This window comes from Pleurodeles waltl, chromosome 6 (assembly GCF_031143425.1).
Source record: "Pleurodeles waltl isolate 20211129_DDA chromosome 6, aPleWal1.hap1.20221129, whole genome shotgun sequence".
NCBI lineage: Eukaryota > Metazoa > Chordata > Amphibia > Caudata > Salamandridae > Pleurodeles > Pleurodeles waltl.
In genome coordinates this window covers 1,597,720,093-1,597,739,674 of record NC_090445.1, presented here as the reverse complement: position 1 = coordinate 1,597,739,674, position 19,582 = coordinate 1,597,720,093, and the positions used below count along the sequence as shown (strand labels likewise).

The 19,582-nt window shown below is 41.7% G+C and overlaps 1 protein-coding gene across 1 annotated transcript in view; it reads left to right on the top strand.

The window, feature by feature from the left end:
* EDF1 (endothelial differentiation related factor 1) overlaps nucleotides 1-19,582 on the top strand; it is a 47,983-nt gene that overhangs the window by 944 nt on the left and 27,457 nt on the right. The window contains exon 2 of the mRNA XM_069241439.1: nucleotides 12,461-12,512. Within this exon, the coding sequence (XP_069097540.1) occupies nucleotides 12,461-12,512 (52 nt within the window). The remainder of the gene's footprint in view (nucleotides 1-12,460; nucleotides 12,513-19,582) is intronic.

Genomic DNA, 19,582 nt, shown 5'->3' with positions numbered 1-19,582 from the left:
GTTTTTATATCGTCTGCATTTGTGTTTCTGCACTGCCATGTTGGATTTGAGAAGATGGTCATGACCAGCATAAAACGTGGACGCATACTGCCCCTTCTCCGTCTATTTAATCTGTACACAGCTGATTTGATACCAACTATTACTCTGGACAGGTCATTTCCTCCGAAATTCAGTGAACTACATATACTGTCATTACAATATGCTAATTCCTCCAGCCCCTATTGTTCTACAACACTCATTTGCCGCTCCGTATAAATGTTACTTCAATAACGACCTGAAACTAAATGTTAAAAAACAAGATATTGTTATTTTGAAAAAACAAACCTAGTAACACCTGAAAGACCGAAGGGGGAATTATCAGTCAAACAAAGCCCTACCAATATCTGGGTGTCTGTCAGATCAATAGTATATGACAAAGTTGTCAACTTGAGGTCTTGAGATACAGGACTTGTTATCCGCAATATCGACTTCAGATCTTTTATAGTAAATTATGGAGTCCAGCCGGAACTTGTATTTTGGAAGTTTTTCAAACATAATTCCGTCCTCCCTTACATATAGATCACAAACATAATGTGCCAAATTACACAAAGAGCTGGAACAAATACTTACTCTACTGTAATTAGATATAGCTGTTGCCTCCTAAATACTTTCCATGTATTTTGAAAATAAAGGCTAAGAAAAGATAATAGCTTCCTCCTCTGACTACAACATAAAGACCCTACCAAATCTGAAAAGGGGGGAAAGTTTTATTATCCTCATTTACTTATCTAACAACCCCTGAAGATTAATTTTCGACTGTCAAATACAAATCTGAAATTAAGTTTTCAGCTTTATGATCCAGCAAGAACGCTGAACTCTACCGTTCAGCAGCTGTTTGCTATACCAAACATAAAGAGATCCAGGAGTGGAGGATGCCCTTTTATGTTTCTGTCCACAAAGCTCTGGAATTCCCTCCCTCGGCAAATAAGGAAAACAGAGTCCGAACTAAAATTTAGAAAACTGCCCAATTCAAATAAAGTGGTCAGACTGAAATGTTACCTTTAGGTTATATTGGCACGGAGAGTCCCTGATTGGTAGCCATGCGCTGTGCAAATATCCTTTAATAGAATAGCTCCTAGAATTCAGCAGAAATACCAGATCTGGTTGGAAAACTCAAAATGATTGGACATGTGAATGTGGTTATCAATCGAATCCATGATTCCTGTATGTTGTTCTTGCCCAACTTTGTTTGCTGTGCAGAAAGCTTTTAAAGCCGTGTGTAAGTCGGTGATGCTTTTCCGACGGGCTGGTCCGGGGGTGGTGCTTGTGCATTGGAACGGGGCGGGGAAGCTGAACTTGACAAGGGCATCGTCTTTCTAGAAGATTAGTGTGGGCTTGTAAATTCAAATGTTGTCAGATTTGGTGAAAACAGGATCCAGGAGGTGCTTCTGACATTGGTAGGTCCCTTTTGCTCGTTGAGCGAGATCCACGCTTTCGAGGTTTTTAGTGAGTGCTTTTGAGTTGGGGTTGTGGTGTCTTCCAGTTGGAAATTAAGGTTTCCGAATATAATGTAATTGCTAGCGTCGCGGGCAAGTGGTGCAACGAAGTCTGTGATGGTGCCAATAAAGTTGGTGCGTGGTCCATGTGGCCTTTAGATAAGCGCTACTTTAGGTGATGTTGGCTGTGGAGCTTGGAAGACAGTTGGTTTGTGTTGGAGGATGAAATATTCAAGGAGGTGATGCAGCTCAGGGCGTTCTTGTGGATGAGGGGAATTCCTCCTCCAGGCTCACGAAGTCTGTCTTGTTTGGCAGTCTTGTTGCAAGAGGGCGTGTTTGTATGATGTCACATGCCAATGTGTAGTTTAGCCTGGTTTCCATGAGGAAAGGTAGTTCCATGGCACACCTCCTGAACTATGCTCATTCAAGAGTGGGGACATATCGGTGCAAACCTTCAATACTAGTCTATAATATATTGACACCTGCACTGAGCCTCAAAAGCCTGTATTATTCCCTTATTTTCTTATTGTGAGTGAATGCAAGCAACAGCAGCACAAGACTGTGTTCAAACCTTTTGTTTCTTACTAACTGAAAGTGAGTTGACAAGCTAGCTGAAGCTTGCTTACTGCAATGTTTACCTTCCTTTCGCTTAAATACGAAGGTGATAACATTAAGATCCCTCTTTGAAACTGTGCTGCATCGTGTGAAGGAGAAATCATGAAAAAAGCAAAGTGTTTCCTGGACAGCCTCTTCTTCAGAATAAGCATTGACAAAGCCAATAGGTTTAGCCTTTGCAGGAAAATATGTGCTTTGCCAATGTGTTTTAACCATATTGTACACCGGCATGGCTGCTCTTCAACATGGCTAAAAGTTAGTGGAGTATTGTTGAGTGGTGTAGTGTCGTGGAGGACGTAGAGTGGAGTGTCATGGTGTCGTAGGCAAGAGTTGGGTAGATTGTTGTGGAGTAGTGTCATGAAGTAGATTGTCATGATGTGTTGTGGACTGGTGTAATGTGGAGTATGCATAATGTGGTAGCACACTGCCATTACATAAGATGCATTTTTAGTAGAAATGACCATTACATTTGCCCAGACAAGTTTTACTGATAAAATTATGCAGCGCACAAATGATAATGTGTGAAAATGGCATCAAATGGTGCATTACTTTGTTTTGATCATATTAAAATGTTTGTTTCATCACAGTTCAGAATTAAAAACAAGTGCTTCCTTTGTGCCATCCTAATTCTGAAATGTTCTCACTTTTAAGTCAGAGAAAGAAAAGTAACATCAAGCTTCCTCAGAAGACAGAGCCTGGCATTTGACCTTTGACTTTAAATGCAGAGCAGATGTCAACATAAGGACATCATTTAAAGGCCTGACTACAGAAAGACAACATTTGTGGAAGAATACAAGGAGCCAGATGGAGGGGTGAAAAACAGGCTATTCTCCACGGGAGGGACACAGACATGCTGGGCAGCCTAAAACAAATAAAGCCTGACAATAGAAAGAAAACAGCTGTGAGTTACAAAACAAAAAGCCAATGGGTGGAATGCATTCCTAGGGAAGCTGTCAGAATGTCTCCAAGAAGTCTTTAGCAAACCACACAGCTGCTCTGTCTGATAGGCTTTGACCTAAAATCACACTTGCTTTTGACACTTATTGAGTCCAAACCCCAGTTGTCCATCGATTAAATAACACCCATGCCAGTGTGTCAAAATTGTTCTGCCAAACAGCAAACTATACTTTTAAATCTCCTTGTGCCTATGGGTAAAGAAATTTCAGCTTTTCTATTTCGAAATTTGAGTGTAATTTATTATTACTCCACGAATTAAAGTTATAAGCACATTTAGCTAAACAAAGTTTTAAACACATTGAGCTAAAAATATTTATTCCTTTTTATTGTATCCTTTTTATGGGTGAGCACAAAGTGCTCCGTCCATTCTGTAATCTCTCTTTGGGCTTCAAACCACGCCCATGCCACGTCAGTCACTTACATTGGTTCGTGGGCTTGCCTTTTAAAATCCGCTTGCTTTCGTTTGTGAAAGGAATGCATACATCATGCCTTTTCCGGTGTTTTGCCCACCTACACAGCACCGGTAAAGTACCAAAAATATACTAGGCTCAATGTTTTCAGCCTGGAGTCCGGACTACTTTATTTTCCACGCAGCGCGATCACGCCGCATTTTACACAGCGCGATCGTGCTGCGTTTTTTTTTTTTGCTTTACAATGCTAATAGCTCTAACTCGAACAAATGCGAGACCCATTGCATTGAAAATGCTTGTTATATAATTGTATTATCTTTAATGTGAGCTTATGCTTCATGGTGTGCGCAGATTTTCCTGCATACACATACAGGGTGTACAGGTTTCAGTTTTTGAATAGCAGTTCCAGGATTTGAGGCATCATGTACTATAAGGAATAAAGTACTACTAACTGCACACAGGAAGGATATTACTAAATGCAGAGGAATTCAATGACCTCTTGAAGGCACTCAGTGTTTGGCCTCATGCCTCTTTATGGTCACGGACCTCTGTGACTTTCAATATAGTTTAGGTGTATTTTATCCCATCTGTCTTGCTCTGAGATATCACCCACCCTTAGCAAGGTAGTGGAGATGCCTTCTCTTTGAAGAGGGGTGACAAAGTACTCTGCAGAAAGTAGCAATAACGTATACTGAGCAAGGCGTGTGCTGTTTGACAACATGAGACTGAAATTAACAAGGAGAGAGTTGGAAGCACTGGAGCAGTTCATGACAGAACGACGCAGAAACAGCTAGTGTACAGTCAAGTACTTGGACAAACATGGAAGCAATCCATGTTTACCTGCTCTCTCTCTGCTGCGTTACCCTGCTGCCTCAACCCAGTTGCTTCCATTATGTTCTACCTTATTATCAGTAAATAAACATTACGACCTGTAATATCACGTGCTTCTCTCACTCCCTATGCATGTGTGAATGCTGTTGCTAGTCTAAAAGAGCCGGCAGTGTGCATGCAGCTGTGGTCACAGTGTCTCTTTAAACACATTTGATTTCTAGAGGTATTGTTTTCATTTAATCAGACTATCACTTACTGGGGTTTAAGTCCCAAAGCTTAGATCATTCCACTTTATAAAACATAAATTGGTCTGTGCTGAGAGATTTAGATACTGGTGAATGTACAGATTCAAAACAAAAGAAACCCAATACCATTAAAGGAATCATCCTTTTTCTCAAAAAGATAATTATTCCACTAACACCCTCAGGGCTGTCGGATATCTTTGTTACTATAGCACTGTTGGCAGAGGGTTAATTGATTGCCATTTTTAGGTCAAAGCCTAACAGACAGTGCTGCTGTTTGGTTTGCTAAAGACATCTTGGGGACATTCAGAAAGCTTCCCTGGGAATGCATTCCACTTGTTGCTTACCATTGACTTTTTGGTTTGTAACTTTCCGCTTTCTATTTGTTTTAAGTTGCCCAGCTTGCGTTCATCCCATTTCTTCCCCAAACCTTATCTACAGTATCCTTCTGAGTGCTCCCTTTTTGTAAATGTGCCTTGAATGTTGTTATCTTGTCACATTTGCTGTGCATTCAGTGACGGGGGTTAGATTAAAGAAGTTGTCTGCTGAGGGAGCATGGTGCTTACTTTTCTTTCTCCGACTTCAAAGGGAGATGATTTCTGTCACAATCATGCTCGCTACTAGGGGTAATTCTGAAGTGTGGTCAAAACAAATATTTTAATATCATTAAAAAAAAAAATCAATACAGTAGGTGACATTTCCACACATTTATTGTTTGTGCGCTGTATACTTTTATCAGAAAAAACTATGTCTCTGCAAATGTAATGGTCATTTCAACTGAAGATGTTTGTAATGGCTGTGCCCTACCACACCATGCACACTCGACTGAACTCTGCACCACATCACTCCGCTGTGCACTACACCAACCCACACTGCATCACTGCACTCTACCCTGCCCTATTCCACTCTCACCACTTCAGACTACGCCTCCCTAATTTGCATCACTCTACGCCAATGCATTCCACCCCACTCTTCTACTATGCACCACTCTGCTATACGCCACTTTAATCTGCCACTCTATAAGTCTCCACTCTGCCACTGCACTTTGCACCAATATACTGTACTCTGTAACACTCTACACCTATGCACTCTGTGCCATCCACTCTAATCTACCCTGCACAGCTGCACTCTACCCCACTCACTCCATGCCACTGCACTCTACCCCGCACCACTCCACTCTACCATCCTACGCCACTTAACTTTTCTGAAAAATGTACTCTGTACCACTCCACATCACTGCAATCTGCGCTGCACCACTCAACCCTGCGCTACTCTGTGCACTCTACTGAACTCTATTCTAACCACTGCACTCCATGCAATACACTCTAGACCACTGTATTAAAAAAACAATGCTTTCTACGCCACTGCATTCTATGCCACTGAACTCTAAACCATTGCACTCTAGGCTACTCTGTTCTACTCTAGTCCATGCCACTGCTCTCTACGCCACGCTACACCACTGCACTCTACCCCACTCTATTATACATTACTGCCCTCAGCCACTGAACTCTACTCTATGCCACAGCGTTCTACCCTGCACCACTCCACGCCATTGCACTCTAATGTGCTCTGCACCACTGGACTTTGATTCTGCACTCTACGGCACTACTATGACACTTCACTGGACTCTGAAACAATCTGCTCCATGCCACTGCACTCTACGCCACTGTATTCCACTCTGCATTATTACACTCTACTCCAGTACATTCTAAAACACTGCACTCTACGGCAATGCAATCTACACCACTTCACTCACAACCAGTACTCTACACCACTGCACTGTTTGCCACCATACGCTACCCTGCAACACTGTGCCACTCTGCTCTATATTACAGCACTGTATACTAATGCACTCTAAGCCACTCTGTCTTGCGCCACTGCACTGTATGCTACTGCACCGCTCTATGCCACTCTGCCACTGCAGTCTACGCCACTCTAATATACTGTGCACCACTGCACTCTACATAACTATGCACCATTGCATTCCATACCATTGCACTCTATACCACTGCACTCAATGCCACTACTCTGCCACTCCGTCTACCCTGCACCACACCACGTCACTCTACACCACTCTAAACTACTGCACTGTTCCTAATGTACTCTACATCACTTTACTTAAGACCAGTGTACTCTACGCCAACTACTCTGCACAACTGCAGTCTACGCCACTATAATCTACTGTGCAACACTTTGCGCCACTGCACTCTGACACTGCATGCTACGCCACTGTACAACATTGCGCTCTGTGCAGCACTCTAAGCCACACTTTTCTGCTCTGCACCACTGTACTGCATGCCACTGCTCTTTGCAGCACTCTATGCAAATTCACTCTAGTCTGCATAACTGCAGTCTCTGCCACTGAACTCTACACCATTGCGCTCTGCACCACTGCACTTTAAGCCACCTATTCTACATTGCACTTTACCCTGCTCCGTTACTATCTACTCTGTTCCACTGCACTCCTCGCCACTCCACGCCACTGCACTTTTAAGACTTTCTACTATGCAAGGCTGCACCATACGTCACTTAACTATATGCTACTCTGCACCACTCATCTCTATGCCAATGCACTCCACACCGCTCTACTCCTTTACACTCCACTTTACCCTGCACTATTTCACTCTACTCGGAAATAATCTACTCTATGCCACTCTTCTCCACCCTGTGCCACTCCACAGTGTTGCACTCTACACCACTGCACTCTATGCTGCTCCACTGTTCTCTACTCTAAGCCACTGCACTCTATACCAATACACTGTTCCCAATTTTACTCAAAACCACTGCCCTCTCAACCAATCTACTCTGCACCACTGTGCTTCACGCTTGTTTACTTTAGGCCACTCTACAACACTCATTCTGATGCTCTACTCTGTTAAACCCCACTGTGACCCTCCACGCCATTCTGCTCTACTCCATGCCACTCTACCCTTTGATGCTGTGTACAACTCTCTCTGTGCCACTCCATGCCATTTTACTCCACCGTATTTTGACACACTACACCATTCTATGCCACTTCCCTCTACACCACTTTATGCCACTCCACAACACTCTGCTGTATGCCATTCTACTCTATTACACTAATCCACTCTCTGCCACTCCACTCTACAAAAAAAAAATATAAGCGTCAAGATAAATCTGTTGATTAATATACCTGATAGAGATGGGAGTTTTGTCTAGAGGCAGTTTTGACTCATCCAAGGGAGTGCAGATGGTTAATATGCCTGCTGCAAATTACGTGTATCATGCAGAGAACAGTATTTTATGTGCATAGCACAGTGGCTTACTGCTTTTGTCACGGAGATTTTTTTATTACTGTGCGGTTCAGATTTCTATCATAATCTAGCACCGTGAGCTATGAACTGCCATCAAAGAGCTACATGAAGACTGCGTGGCACAAATTAGAAAGTTACTGTTTTTTCCAGTCTTTCATTTTCCTTCTGCTGCTAAAAAATTTTTTGCTTGCCTAGAAATACTTTCTTATTATTAAAGTCAACGCTAACCACTGTGTTATGGTCGGAATCCTGAGATTGTGCTTCACCAGACCAAGCACTCTTAGAAAATGCCTACCACTGTGGATGACATGTGAATCCTCCACCTTGTAGTCCCCTGTAAAGTGGACCGACACCCTTCACTGGTATGAAAGGTGCTGATAAACATATTAATTACAAATGAGAGAGAGGCTGTGGAGAAATTAGAGGCTCTTATGGTTTTACTTCCTTTCCCCACTGCATATTTATGTGAAAAAGCTTTCTCAGATCTATGTACCGACAAAATAAAAACAGAAATTGCTTGGGAATTGTATAATCTGACATGAGGAATCAGCTTTCCTAAATAAAACAAACATTGAAAAGTTAGTCGCTGAGATGCAGCGCCAACCTTCCCATTACATGATTTTTAATTTTTTTTTTTTTTTTTTACATATGTTTCCAATATAAAATAATTATATCTCTAGCAATTTGAGTATTTGTTTGGTGTGTTTGTGTTTTTTTTGTAAATTACTGTTTTAATGTTTGAAATTTAAATTGTACAAATTTCTTGGGGGTCCTCGGCTTTCATTAGTGATTCAGTGGGGGTCCTCAAGAGTCAAAAGTTTGGAAACCTCCACTCTACTTTGACACTACACTCTCCTTTATGCCACTAACTTTTAGCCATGCTGAGCAGCTGCAGGGTGGCGTACAACCTGGCCAAAACGTATTGGCAAAATAATTATCTCTTGTATAGGCGAGACCTCTTGGCTTTGCCAGTGGTTGTTCTTTATATGGGGTTTTCCCATACCACCACTTCCCCTTGCCCCCTGCCGTGGCATTTCACCACCTGCATCTGCTGTGTTGCTTAATTATGCGATGCAGCATATGTGGCGAAATATCCATCAGCTTCAAGGATGAACGAAGGTCACACATCCACATTACCTGTTTTGCAGTTATTGAAGTCCACTATAGCAGCTAGGCGATGTCTCCTTGCAGCCTCTGATATCTGATGGACTTGTTGTACTTCATGCCTATGGTACGTCGTCGTGCCACCTCCTGCAACTTTAATTTAGTACTTTCCCGGGTAATGCTCAAACCTTTCTCGCCATTGGGGTCTTGCAAAGTAAGGGTTCTTTCATGGAAACCAGCGTTGTACTGGCCAGGCGTATAAGCAAACTTTCCTTTTTGCTCCTCACATCTGATCATAACATTTTACAGGGAACGAAGTGGGTCTCTGGACTCGCTGCTCTTTAATTCCGAAACTTCTTTCCGGGTTTCAGTGGAACAAACAAATGATCCATCTGACATTTGTTGTTCATTCCAATGCCTCCTTGGCTGTGGAAACGTGAAGTGCGTACTGCACGTTTATCTGGATGGGGGAGCAATCCAGGTCTTTAGACCTCCGTCTTGCAACATTTGGTGACAGTGATGCCTGCTAATTTGCTACTACTGGTCAACATTATCATTTAGTTATGATCCTGTGTCAACCAGGTACTAATTCAGTTGTGTCCTGGTCCATTTTTACACTCTATATCATTCAGAAGTGTGACATTTTTGGAGGATTTCCTGTGCCCTGCCTGCACCTCCACAAATCCAGCCTTGCATTTTTTCTGCCAGGCTTCCTTTAACTGTGGTGGTGTATTTGGTTTTTGCCACTTATTCTAATCCGGTCTACAGACCGCATTTAGCTATCCATTGTCTAAAGATCTCTTGTGTACCATACCAAAACGTAGTGTACTTTGGGCTGACCCATTACTTACAATTGATTACATTTTTTGTCACTCATTTGATTGCTTAGTGGCTTTCCTTCCTCATCTTGTTTAATCTACCCCTAGAGCATGTGTTCTTACCAGCCTTTTGGTTGATTTTTGACTTGCATCCTTTTATGGCTCATATCAGGGAACTACTTTTTTCTTTGTTTCAGCACTGCATGGAAGCACATGTTCTTTTTCTTTCCCATGTGGTTCGTCTCTCTTGCCTCCCTGCTCCACTGCTTTCTCCATGTTTCTCCCCATCCCTCCCAACTAGTTTGTAAATGCACTGCAGCAGGTGTATTTTTGGCATATTGGACTTGAAAAGCAGACTGCATAATGTTGTTTTTTCTGTTATCTCCTGCTCTGCTCATGTTGGATAAAACAGGAGGCCTTGGCGCACAAAGGCAGCATTAATGGCCTGGGTTGAGGATGGGCGGGTAATAATAAGGTAGGAGGGGTAACAGTGACTGGAGTGCGTCTCCACTTCCAAAGGCCCATAAATCAGCTATTTGAACTGATGCAGGCACAAAATAACTGGAGCATTTGTTTCAGTGCACAGTCGTGTGCAAAACAGGTGGCAACTCTTTCCTTTTAAATTCTAATGCTTCCTCAAACAGCTGTTATATTTCTTAACTACATGTAACTAGCTCTCTGTATTATGTACATGAGCTGTCATGCAATTGACTAATTACATTCTGTTCAGGTTCCTGCATGAAATGGAACAATTCAGTAAAAAAAAAAAATATTATTGAATTCAGTGTTCAGTTTCAGGACACCTTTACGTACATGTTTGATTTTCCTCCAGTCTAAAGATTTCCCCCTTTTTTCTTGATATAGCTTTGCCATCAAGGGTCGGTAAAGCTAATAGCTTAGCGCTCACCTCATAAAGGTGAGCACTTTTGGCTTTGCCAGCGCTTGTTCCTTTGTCTTTGGTTTTTATTCTTTCTCCTTGAACTCTTTGAGCTCTGAACCAATTTGATTCACATTGTTTGTTTCCTTTATTCTCTTCCCTTTCGGTTTTTTATTTTTTTTCATTCCTTGCTCTGTTCCTTTGTTCTGCATGTTGACTTTCATCGCTAACTTTTCTGATGTTTGTGTGCTTTTTTCCCCCCTGTTTAGGTCATCGTTCTCCGACATCTTCACTTATGGTATTTCCTATTGAGCAGGCCTAGCTCCAAGTAGTAATACAGCAATTTACAGTGTCTTTTATTTTAGTAGATAATCTGTAATTCAAAGTCACATAGGCCAAAGTAAAATCCTATTACCGAAATCGTGAGAGTAGAAGCGTATACTGAATTTTTGCCGAAGGACAAATAGTTAACCTGCCTTTAAAAATAAATAAATATAAGGTATGGTGAAGCAGAGTTAAACAATTAAAATTAGCTTATTGGCAGTACTAGATAATATCTCATTTTCCTCTCAATTAATATTTTAATGTCTTTATCTTTTCTCCCTTGCCTTCTGTTTGTTGTTAGTTTATTCTTCCTCCCTTTTTCACTTTACGGGTTCTTGCACGGGTGCAAGTGCGTCATGGCCGATAATTTCGAGCACGGCATCGCCTGAATAGAGCGCTCCTTTACGTAGGCGTCCAAAACGTGGAAGGTGCACCAGTATTAAACGGGGGCAAAATTATTCCCATCTTGAGGATCAACAGGTGACAATTGATGTACACAAGAAATATCCTAACAAGGGGGCCCAAAATCCAGAGTCTTTGAGCTCAGTTGTTATAAATAATGAGGCACATTTTATCTCTAAGGAAATACTGAAGATCTTTGTGCTTATTTGAAACAATGCATCGTTCAAGGGATTGCTTCAACTGTTCCTCACGGTGAGGCAAAAATTACCCTGAAAAGCACATTTATCCTCAAAGGTTTATTTGAAGATTGAGCTGTCGGGCACTAGATTAAATACAAAATTCTTTGGAATTGATATATAAAGGGTCACAGGTTTTTTTAATTTATTTTGTATTACTGATCATGTATGAAGATAAACTGCCGCAGCCGATTACATTAACCATTTCTTTTCCCGAAATGTGTAAAGTATCCGTTATGAGGTAAATTTTTGCAAGATACCTCTGTGCTGCACTTCTACCTCCAAGTCTTCTCTCAAACACATTTGACCCATTAATTTTTGTTCTGTTCTACTTTTTGTTTTACATACTTAATCAGTCACTGTAACAAAGTATTGCCATACAACGTCGATGTATCCTATGAACAGTGCAGTTTTATGTGTTGTTCTATAATTCATAAATAGTCTTAAAAAAAGATTGCCATACAAGGGCGTCTGTATTAAGTACATTACCCATTGTATGTTAATGAAAATGATCAACGTAAATTGGGAGGTAGCTACCATTACTCTTCTGAGCTTGGAAGCATGGCCTTGTATAGAAATTTGATCCATTGGTATTGCCCAAGCAAATTCTGGTTTATTATCGCGTGGAAACTTTAAGCTGTTAATCACTGCTCCATCATATGTAACTATACCAACTAACATGTATTCGATAAAGCAGGATATCACTAACACCCTTTATTAGAAGGCTTTGGAACTCAAGCAAATTAACAAATGTAGAAATACATATTGTATTAATTATATGGTTTAATGATGAGTATGTAGCATGTAAAAGGATTGACACATATGTTTGATGCAAAAATCTTGCCTGAGTCTTTTTTTTTTTTTTTTTTTTTTTCTTTTTTTATTGCCATTTAGGCGATTGCGTCAGCGCAAAGAAGAGGAGAGGAGGTAGAAACATCCAAAAAATGTGAGTAGCAGGGATCTTATGTAGATTGGGTGTTGGGCTCATCCATTTTGTATCAGCATTGACAGAATAGTTATTTTACCTTCTGCTGTAAATAAAGATCATCGAATTGTGCCATTTGAGTCACCCAACATTGGTACTAAATATTCTGTAACTTTATTGTGAAAAACAGTTCCTTCAATTAGATTTCTTTTTTGAGAGGAGTGCTGTTCATTATGTGTGGTGTTTTTTTTTTATTATACTTTGTCTCGATCCAAAATGCAATGCATGTCTGTTTCAAGTTTTTGTGGGTCTGTGTGCGCTCCTGCTTGAGCTGGTGGTTCAGCTGAAATTAATCCCATTCTCACTGCCAGGTGTCTAAAAATAGCCTTATCTAGATGGCCCCTCCATATCTGGCAAGACAACCCTTGCCACAACAGTTGGTCTGCATTGTCGGCTTGTGCCATCCAATTAAGACTGGTATGTACAGATGATAGCGCAATTCATATCATCAGCAGATATAATGTTAACCTGCTATTGCCCTACCCAGTACCAAGGTTCAGATACAATAACAGGCAAAAGTATGCGTCTTTCGCATTCAGCATATTTTGAATTGTTAATCTATTTATATCTGTCAGTGTACGATGCCTGAGGCACACCTTTACTATCCTTGTTGACATAGCAGAAATTACTATTGGGGTTTCGTCCCATTCTCCTCTGTTCTAATGAACTTTGTTGTGGGACAGAAACATTAGTGTGATTTGAAGATCTGAAAAAACATGATTCTTCTTAGGCTCCTCCCTGCTGTCTCCTACTCTGTTGTTGTTTTGATCCAGCCATACTTACAGAGCAAGATTATGTGTGGAGGTTGGCACACAAAGAATATTTTTTCCTTGTAATCTATGTACTTATCAACTATTTCACAGTCTGCCACAATGTTTCAATATTTTAGGGAACATCGCTTTTAATTACGTCTGGGTTTTGACCACCTAGCTGTCAATTAATTAATCATTTGTTTCAGCATTAAGCAATACAATAACACACATACAACCTTACACATTAAGATTGGGTACATCAATAATAGCTTTATGCAAATTGCGGTTAAATTCTAAGCTCTGATTAAATCTGACGTTTTAAACTAAAAACATTTAAAAGTGATAGCAACCTACATATCTATACATGATTTGTATTATCACACTCTACCACTCAACTTTCCTCGACCAAATTAATATTGCACGCTCCCTCTAGAATCATATACCCTTTTACCCTGGTTACAGTATATACACATTATCACTAAAAAATAAATTTCCATGAAGTGCATATGCCGAATCTGGTGCAGATCTGATCCCTGTACTGGTATTAATAATATATCATTTTTATTGTTAATGCAGTCTTTGACTTCAGTACACAAGTCCTTTGTACTGCAAAACATCAGAATACAAGTACTGATACCCTAAAATGCATATGTGAAAGTGCAGGTCGGATCATAGTGACAGTGACAATAGCTTAAAATATTTGCAGCCTTGCAATAATTAGTTGCAATAGTCAAATCCTACGTACGCTGGGGTATTGAAGTGCAGACACAAGTACAATATATAAAACACTACACATAAAATATAAATTCTATAAGTCACATGCCTCTTAATTCATCTTATGGACCAGAGTGACTATACATTACTGGCTGGCTATTTAAAATCCTCTCTGACATGCGGCTAAACTGCCAAGAGATATGAAGCTACAGTGTTAAAAATAATTTCATATGTCTTAAGACAGAAAGCTAGGGCAGCGTTAGCAGAGCCAACACCATAATCCCTAAACAGGGGCAGTGACTTTCTTCTAATACATTTTGCGGAAAAGTGTGAAACGTTATCTCTCTTCCCATGCATACAGTCCCAGAATTCACGTCCTCTTTGAAGTCTGGCATATCTATAAGGTAATCCCTAGTAGTAAAAATGCCCAATCTGAATTTAATATCCATTGTATGTTTCATTCTGGGGAGGTTTGGTCCAAACAGGGCTTCTAACCAGGCCCCTCTCAGCTCCCAAAGTAATCACTCAGTATATACTGCATGGTTTTAACATAGCTACCTTTTGATTCATTACTAGCCTGTCCTATACAGTACTGGCTTTATTGCTACCAGATGTGAGATGGGAATTACCCAAGTTCCATATAGAGTGCTGGCAAAGGGATACCTGTTTCCAAGTTTAACAGATCCCTCAAAAAGTTCTGAATGATAGCATGTGTGGCTGTAGATGAACAGCTCTACATAATCCTGCTATCTAGTGTTGGGTCTGGAGTGTTGCAAGTTGTATTATTTTGAAGAAGCATTTTCGAGTCTCAGATCGAGTGACTCCTACTTCACGGAGATACTACGCATGGACATAGACTCCCTTGTTAGATAGCTTACCCTCCTCCTTTGGGTTCAGACGCGTGAATCATCACTCTCTTTCGAATCGCTCTGGTTCTAAACCTTTCTTTCCTCTTTCATTATCGAGGGTATACTTTCCTGATCGTGTGTTTCCATCTTTACATTTGTCTCACCTTTTCGGTCTGGACACCAACCGTGTGTCCTCTGGGGTGTCTTTGCTGTGGTCGGGCCTACCTCACCACGCAGAACCAACCATTATGTGGTGCTAAATGGAACAAACACCATTTCGTTTCTGCCCTCAGCGCCACACAAAATTTCCCCACACAACAAACATCTGGTGTGTAACTTGTGCCTCTCCCCCGATCACCAAGAAGTTGCTTGCTATGGCTGCAAATCTTTCTGGTCGAAGAAAACCTTTTAGGACCAAAGAGCTCATCGACTGAAAGTGGCACAAAAAACTCCAGGTGATACCCTGGATATCTTTGTGGAGGAGCATGCCCAGGAGGTGCTGGAACTAGAGGCGGCCTTTTTCGATGCAGGCCTCCAACGTCCATTCGGATTTTGAAAGCTGCGAGGTGACAGCAGGGCAAACAGTGAGTACAGTGACCCCTCCTGCCCGCCCTAAGACTCTAAAAAAGCCCCTTACAGAGGTTGCTAGACCGCCACGGCCACCAGGCCATGGTCAGATAAAAAAAAACAACTGTTTTGGCTGCCCAGCCCTTCAGCTCAACTCTGAAAATACCAAAGACCAAACCAATGTCTTCGGCATCGACCTCCGGTTCTTCGGTCTGAGACATAGTTGCCATTTCAATTTGTTTTTCGTCGAGCCTACCAGCTTCCACCTCTGCTTCAGTGCCGACGAAAGGACACCGACCAAAAACTATAGTGTTGAAAACAAGAGAGCCAAGATCTTCAGAACAGAGACTCCAACCACGCCATCGCCTAAAGAACCCATTTTAGGAAAGATGGATGCTCGACAATGCCACCTCATATCCAGGAGGGTACAGGGTGCATTGTTGCTTCCCCTAACCCCCACATTATGCTGAAGAGGAAACCATCCTTTCCAAGAGGCTTTGGACACTTCTTCACCTCCAAAGGAGGTCACCAGGGACAAGGCTACCACTATTTCTCACAAGCCTTCGCCGCCACCTCGTCTTGATCCACTTTCTCTTCCTCCTGCACCCATTGCTTCCTCCACTTCTCCCTTCCCTGTCCCCTGCCCCACTTACTGCAGGAGAGTTTACACCTCAAGGTTTCCTTGTATACATTGCATAAGATTTTGGTAGGGCACCGCAGGAGCCAGATCAATGGGACACAAATGACCCTGAATCCATGCGGAGTACAGACCCAGATTTGTACCCCGCACGCCTCACACCAGAAGATAGTTCATCCTACCAGCAGGTAGTGGCATAGGCAGCCGCCTTCTATAATGTTGAGCTGCAAATCGACCCCATCAAGCAGGACTTACTGTTTGGATATCCCTATGTGTGGATGTAAGGATATCAATTTATTCCCATGCTCCCTGGCATGCTTTGTCACGCTGACAAAATTGTTAAAGAATCCGTCGACTCCAGGGTTATCACCCCTATAGTAGACAAGAAATATAAGCCCCTGACCTGGCATACATTAGGTCCCAGGTCCCTCCTGACTCTATAGTAGCCACCACTGCATGCAAACATGCCAACAGTCAGGCTACAGGGGACTCTTCTCCCCTTGACAAAGAGAGTAAAAGGCTGGATGCTGCCAGAAAAAGGGTAGCTGCACAGGCAAGTAATCATTGGCATACCCTCAACTCACAGGACTTGTTAGCCAGATACAACTGGGCTCACTGGGATGAAATGGAGGAGCTCCTCCAATCTCTCCCATGCAAGCACTGCAAAAGAGGTCAGCAAATTGTTGCTGAGAGGCAGACAATCACTGACAATTCCACCCCCTGTGTCCTAGATGCCGCAGACACAACTGCCTGTGGTAATAATACCAGTGTCTTGATAAGGAGGCAGATGTGGCTTTGATTCTGTGTTTAAACCAGGGGTTTGGGAAGTGGTGCTTAATATGTCCTTTAACAAGGAGCATCTTTTCGGCCCTCAAATGAAGAGACAGTCATCCCAATTGTCACAACTCTTACAGTGTGGAAGTAGGCTCTCCACCACAACATTCACCTAGTGGCAGAGTTTCTTCCAGGGGCGGAAAACGACTTGGATGCAGCAACAAGTCCACGAATGGGAACTCAACCCGTAAGTCCTTCAAAAATACTTCCTAAAGTGGGAAATGCCTCAGACCTTTTTGGTACATTTTGTATGCTACTGCCAAAGCAAATGTATTAATCCAATTAAAGCTACTGTCCAACACATTGTTTATTTGCTCCATTACCAGAAAGTGAATCGTGCTTGCACTTCATTCGCTTACATCTCACAGCTGTAGCTGCATTTCTGATAACTAGACCTTCATCCTTGTTCAGAATTCCAGTAATCCAAGCTTTCATGGAAGGCCTTAAAAGGGTTATTCCTCTGAGTGCCTCCTGCACCATATTGTGCTTACCAGGCTCCTGGGCCATCCTTTTGAGCCTCTTCATTCATGTTCCTTTCAGTACCTTTCTTGGAAAGTGGTGTTTTTTAGTTGGTATCACATCACTCAGACGTGTTAGTGAGCTCCAGGCCCTTACCCTGGAGTACCTTTCTTCCAGATTCATAGAGACATGGTGATCTTTCACACAAACCCGGAGTTTCTTCCTAAAGTGATTTCCCATTTCCATATCAAGCAATCAATTGAGCTACCGGTCTTCTCCACAGCCTGACTCAGTTGAAGAGCTCTCCACGCTCTAAATGTTAAGCGTGCACTTACGTTTTACATTGACTGAACCAAAGACTTTAGGAAAACTAAACAGCTATGTAGCTTTTCAATACCTCACATAGGCAATCCAGTATCCAAAAACAGCATTGCTAGATGGATAGTAAAAATGTATACTAACTTCTTATGCTAAAGCAAAGAGACAGCTACTTTTTACACCTAGAGCTCAAAGGGCTTTCCTGGGGACCAGATATTTGTAAGGCAGCTACATTGTTTACACCACATAAATTTACAAAGCATTACTGTGTGGATGTACTAGCTCAACAAGCCAGTGTAAGTCAAGCTGTGCTACGTACACTTTTCCAGTCAACTGCAACTCCCACAGGCTGGTCACCGCTTTATGGAAGGGCCTGCTTTACAGTCTATGCAGAGCATGCATATCTACAGCCATGCTTGCCATCAAATGGAAAATGTTACTTACCTAGTAAGCATTTGTTTGTGGCATGTAGTGCTGTAGATTCACATGTGCCCTAGTTACATTTACATGGACATCTTTCTCTACATTCCTTTCTCACCCTCATGTGGGAAAACAGTCTAACAAAGAAGTCTTTGCACAGTATCACCGTGAAGGAGGAATCACTCGATCCCGTGACTCAATTATTCTTCGAAGAAAAACAACTTGCAGCAATGAGGACCCAACACTAGATGGCAGGAGTATGCAGAGCATGTGAATGTACAGCACTGCATGTCATGAATAGATGCTTACTAGGTAAGTAATATTTTCCTGTCTATCACTTGCAACAAATCAAGATTACCATAATCCAAGAGCTCAACCCCATAGATTGTAGCTGCTACTGTTTTGATATATTTGGCGTATGGTACTAATACTACGTGCTCCTGCTTTTTGCCTAAATTTTAGTACCGCCCCAGAAGACTGTAATAAGGTTGTTCTGGCCTTCAATATTTGACCCTTCTTGCTACAGGTCTCTGTAAACTGTGTCCCAAGATAATCATAGAACCTTACACTATCAATAACCTTGTCGTTTTTAATTAGCTCCCTCTTTAGTCCCAGAGATGATCCTAATGCCATGACAGTAACCTTGCAGCAGTTGATGGTAAAAGTCCTCTGCAGGAACACGGTGTCGGGGAGGTTCTCAGCGTGCACCGGGGGTACCAAAATTTTGCACTCTAGGTGATAGACCCGTGTACCCCTGGGCCCCATTATCTCTAATTGGGATGGGTGACTTTTTCCTATAAACTGACCAGACGCACAGTGGACAAGGACGTAAGTGACCAAACCTTTGGTCTGACAAGGCGCTTGCCCAATGATGATGCTTTACATCCGAATGGATGTGTGAGGGCTTCCCTGCTCCTGATAGCATGTCCCCTTTTGTCCTCTAGGTAGGTTTGTCTCTATAGGAACAGTGTACTTCATAATTTATAAAAGTCTTCTTTATGCAGTAATCAGAAAAACCTTTTACCAACCTATGCAATGAATTTTCCTTTTGGGCCAATAGGAATGCATTATCTGTAGAAAAAATAAATACATTTAAAAAAAATAAAATAAAAAAAAGGAACGTCTGAACTTTCTGGTTCGGTATCAAAAGGATATCAATGGGGTTCTCTAATAGGTGGTCAACTGTGTTGTTTAGAAAAAGACCTAAAAAGTAGAGGTTCTAGCACACATCCCTGTTTAACGCCTTTTACTACTAGAAATCTTTCTAAGCGTTCACCAACTGGTCCATACCTAACCTTCGCTGTGTTGTCTGTATGCAGGGCCACTATTGTGCGTAATATAGAACCCTCTACTCCCTGCAAAAGCAACATTTCCCATAGTCTTCACCGATCAACAAGATCGAATATATATATATATATATATATATATATGTATGTATGTATGTATGTATGTATGTTTGGCATGTGTAGCTGCAGATACACA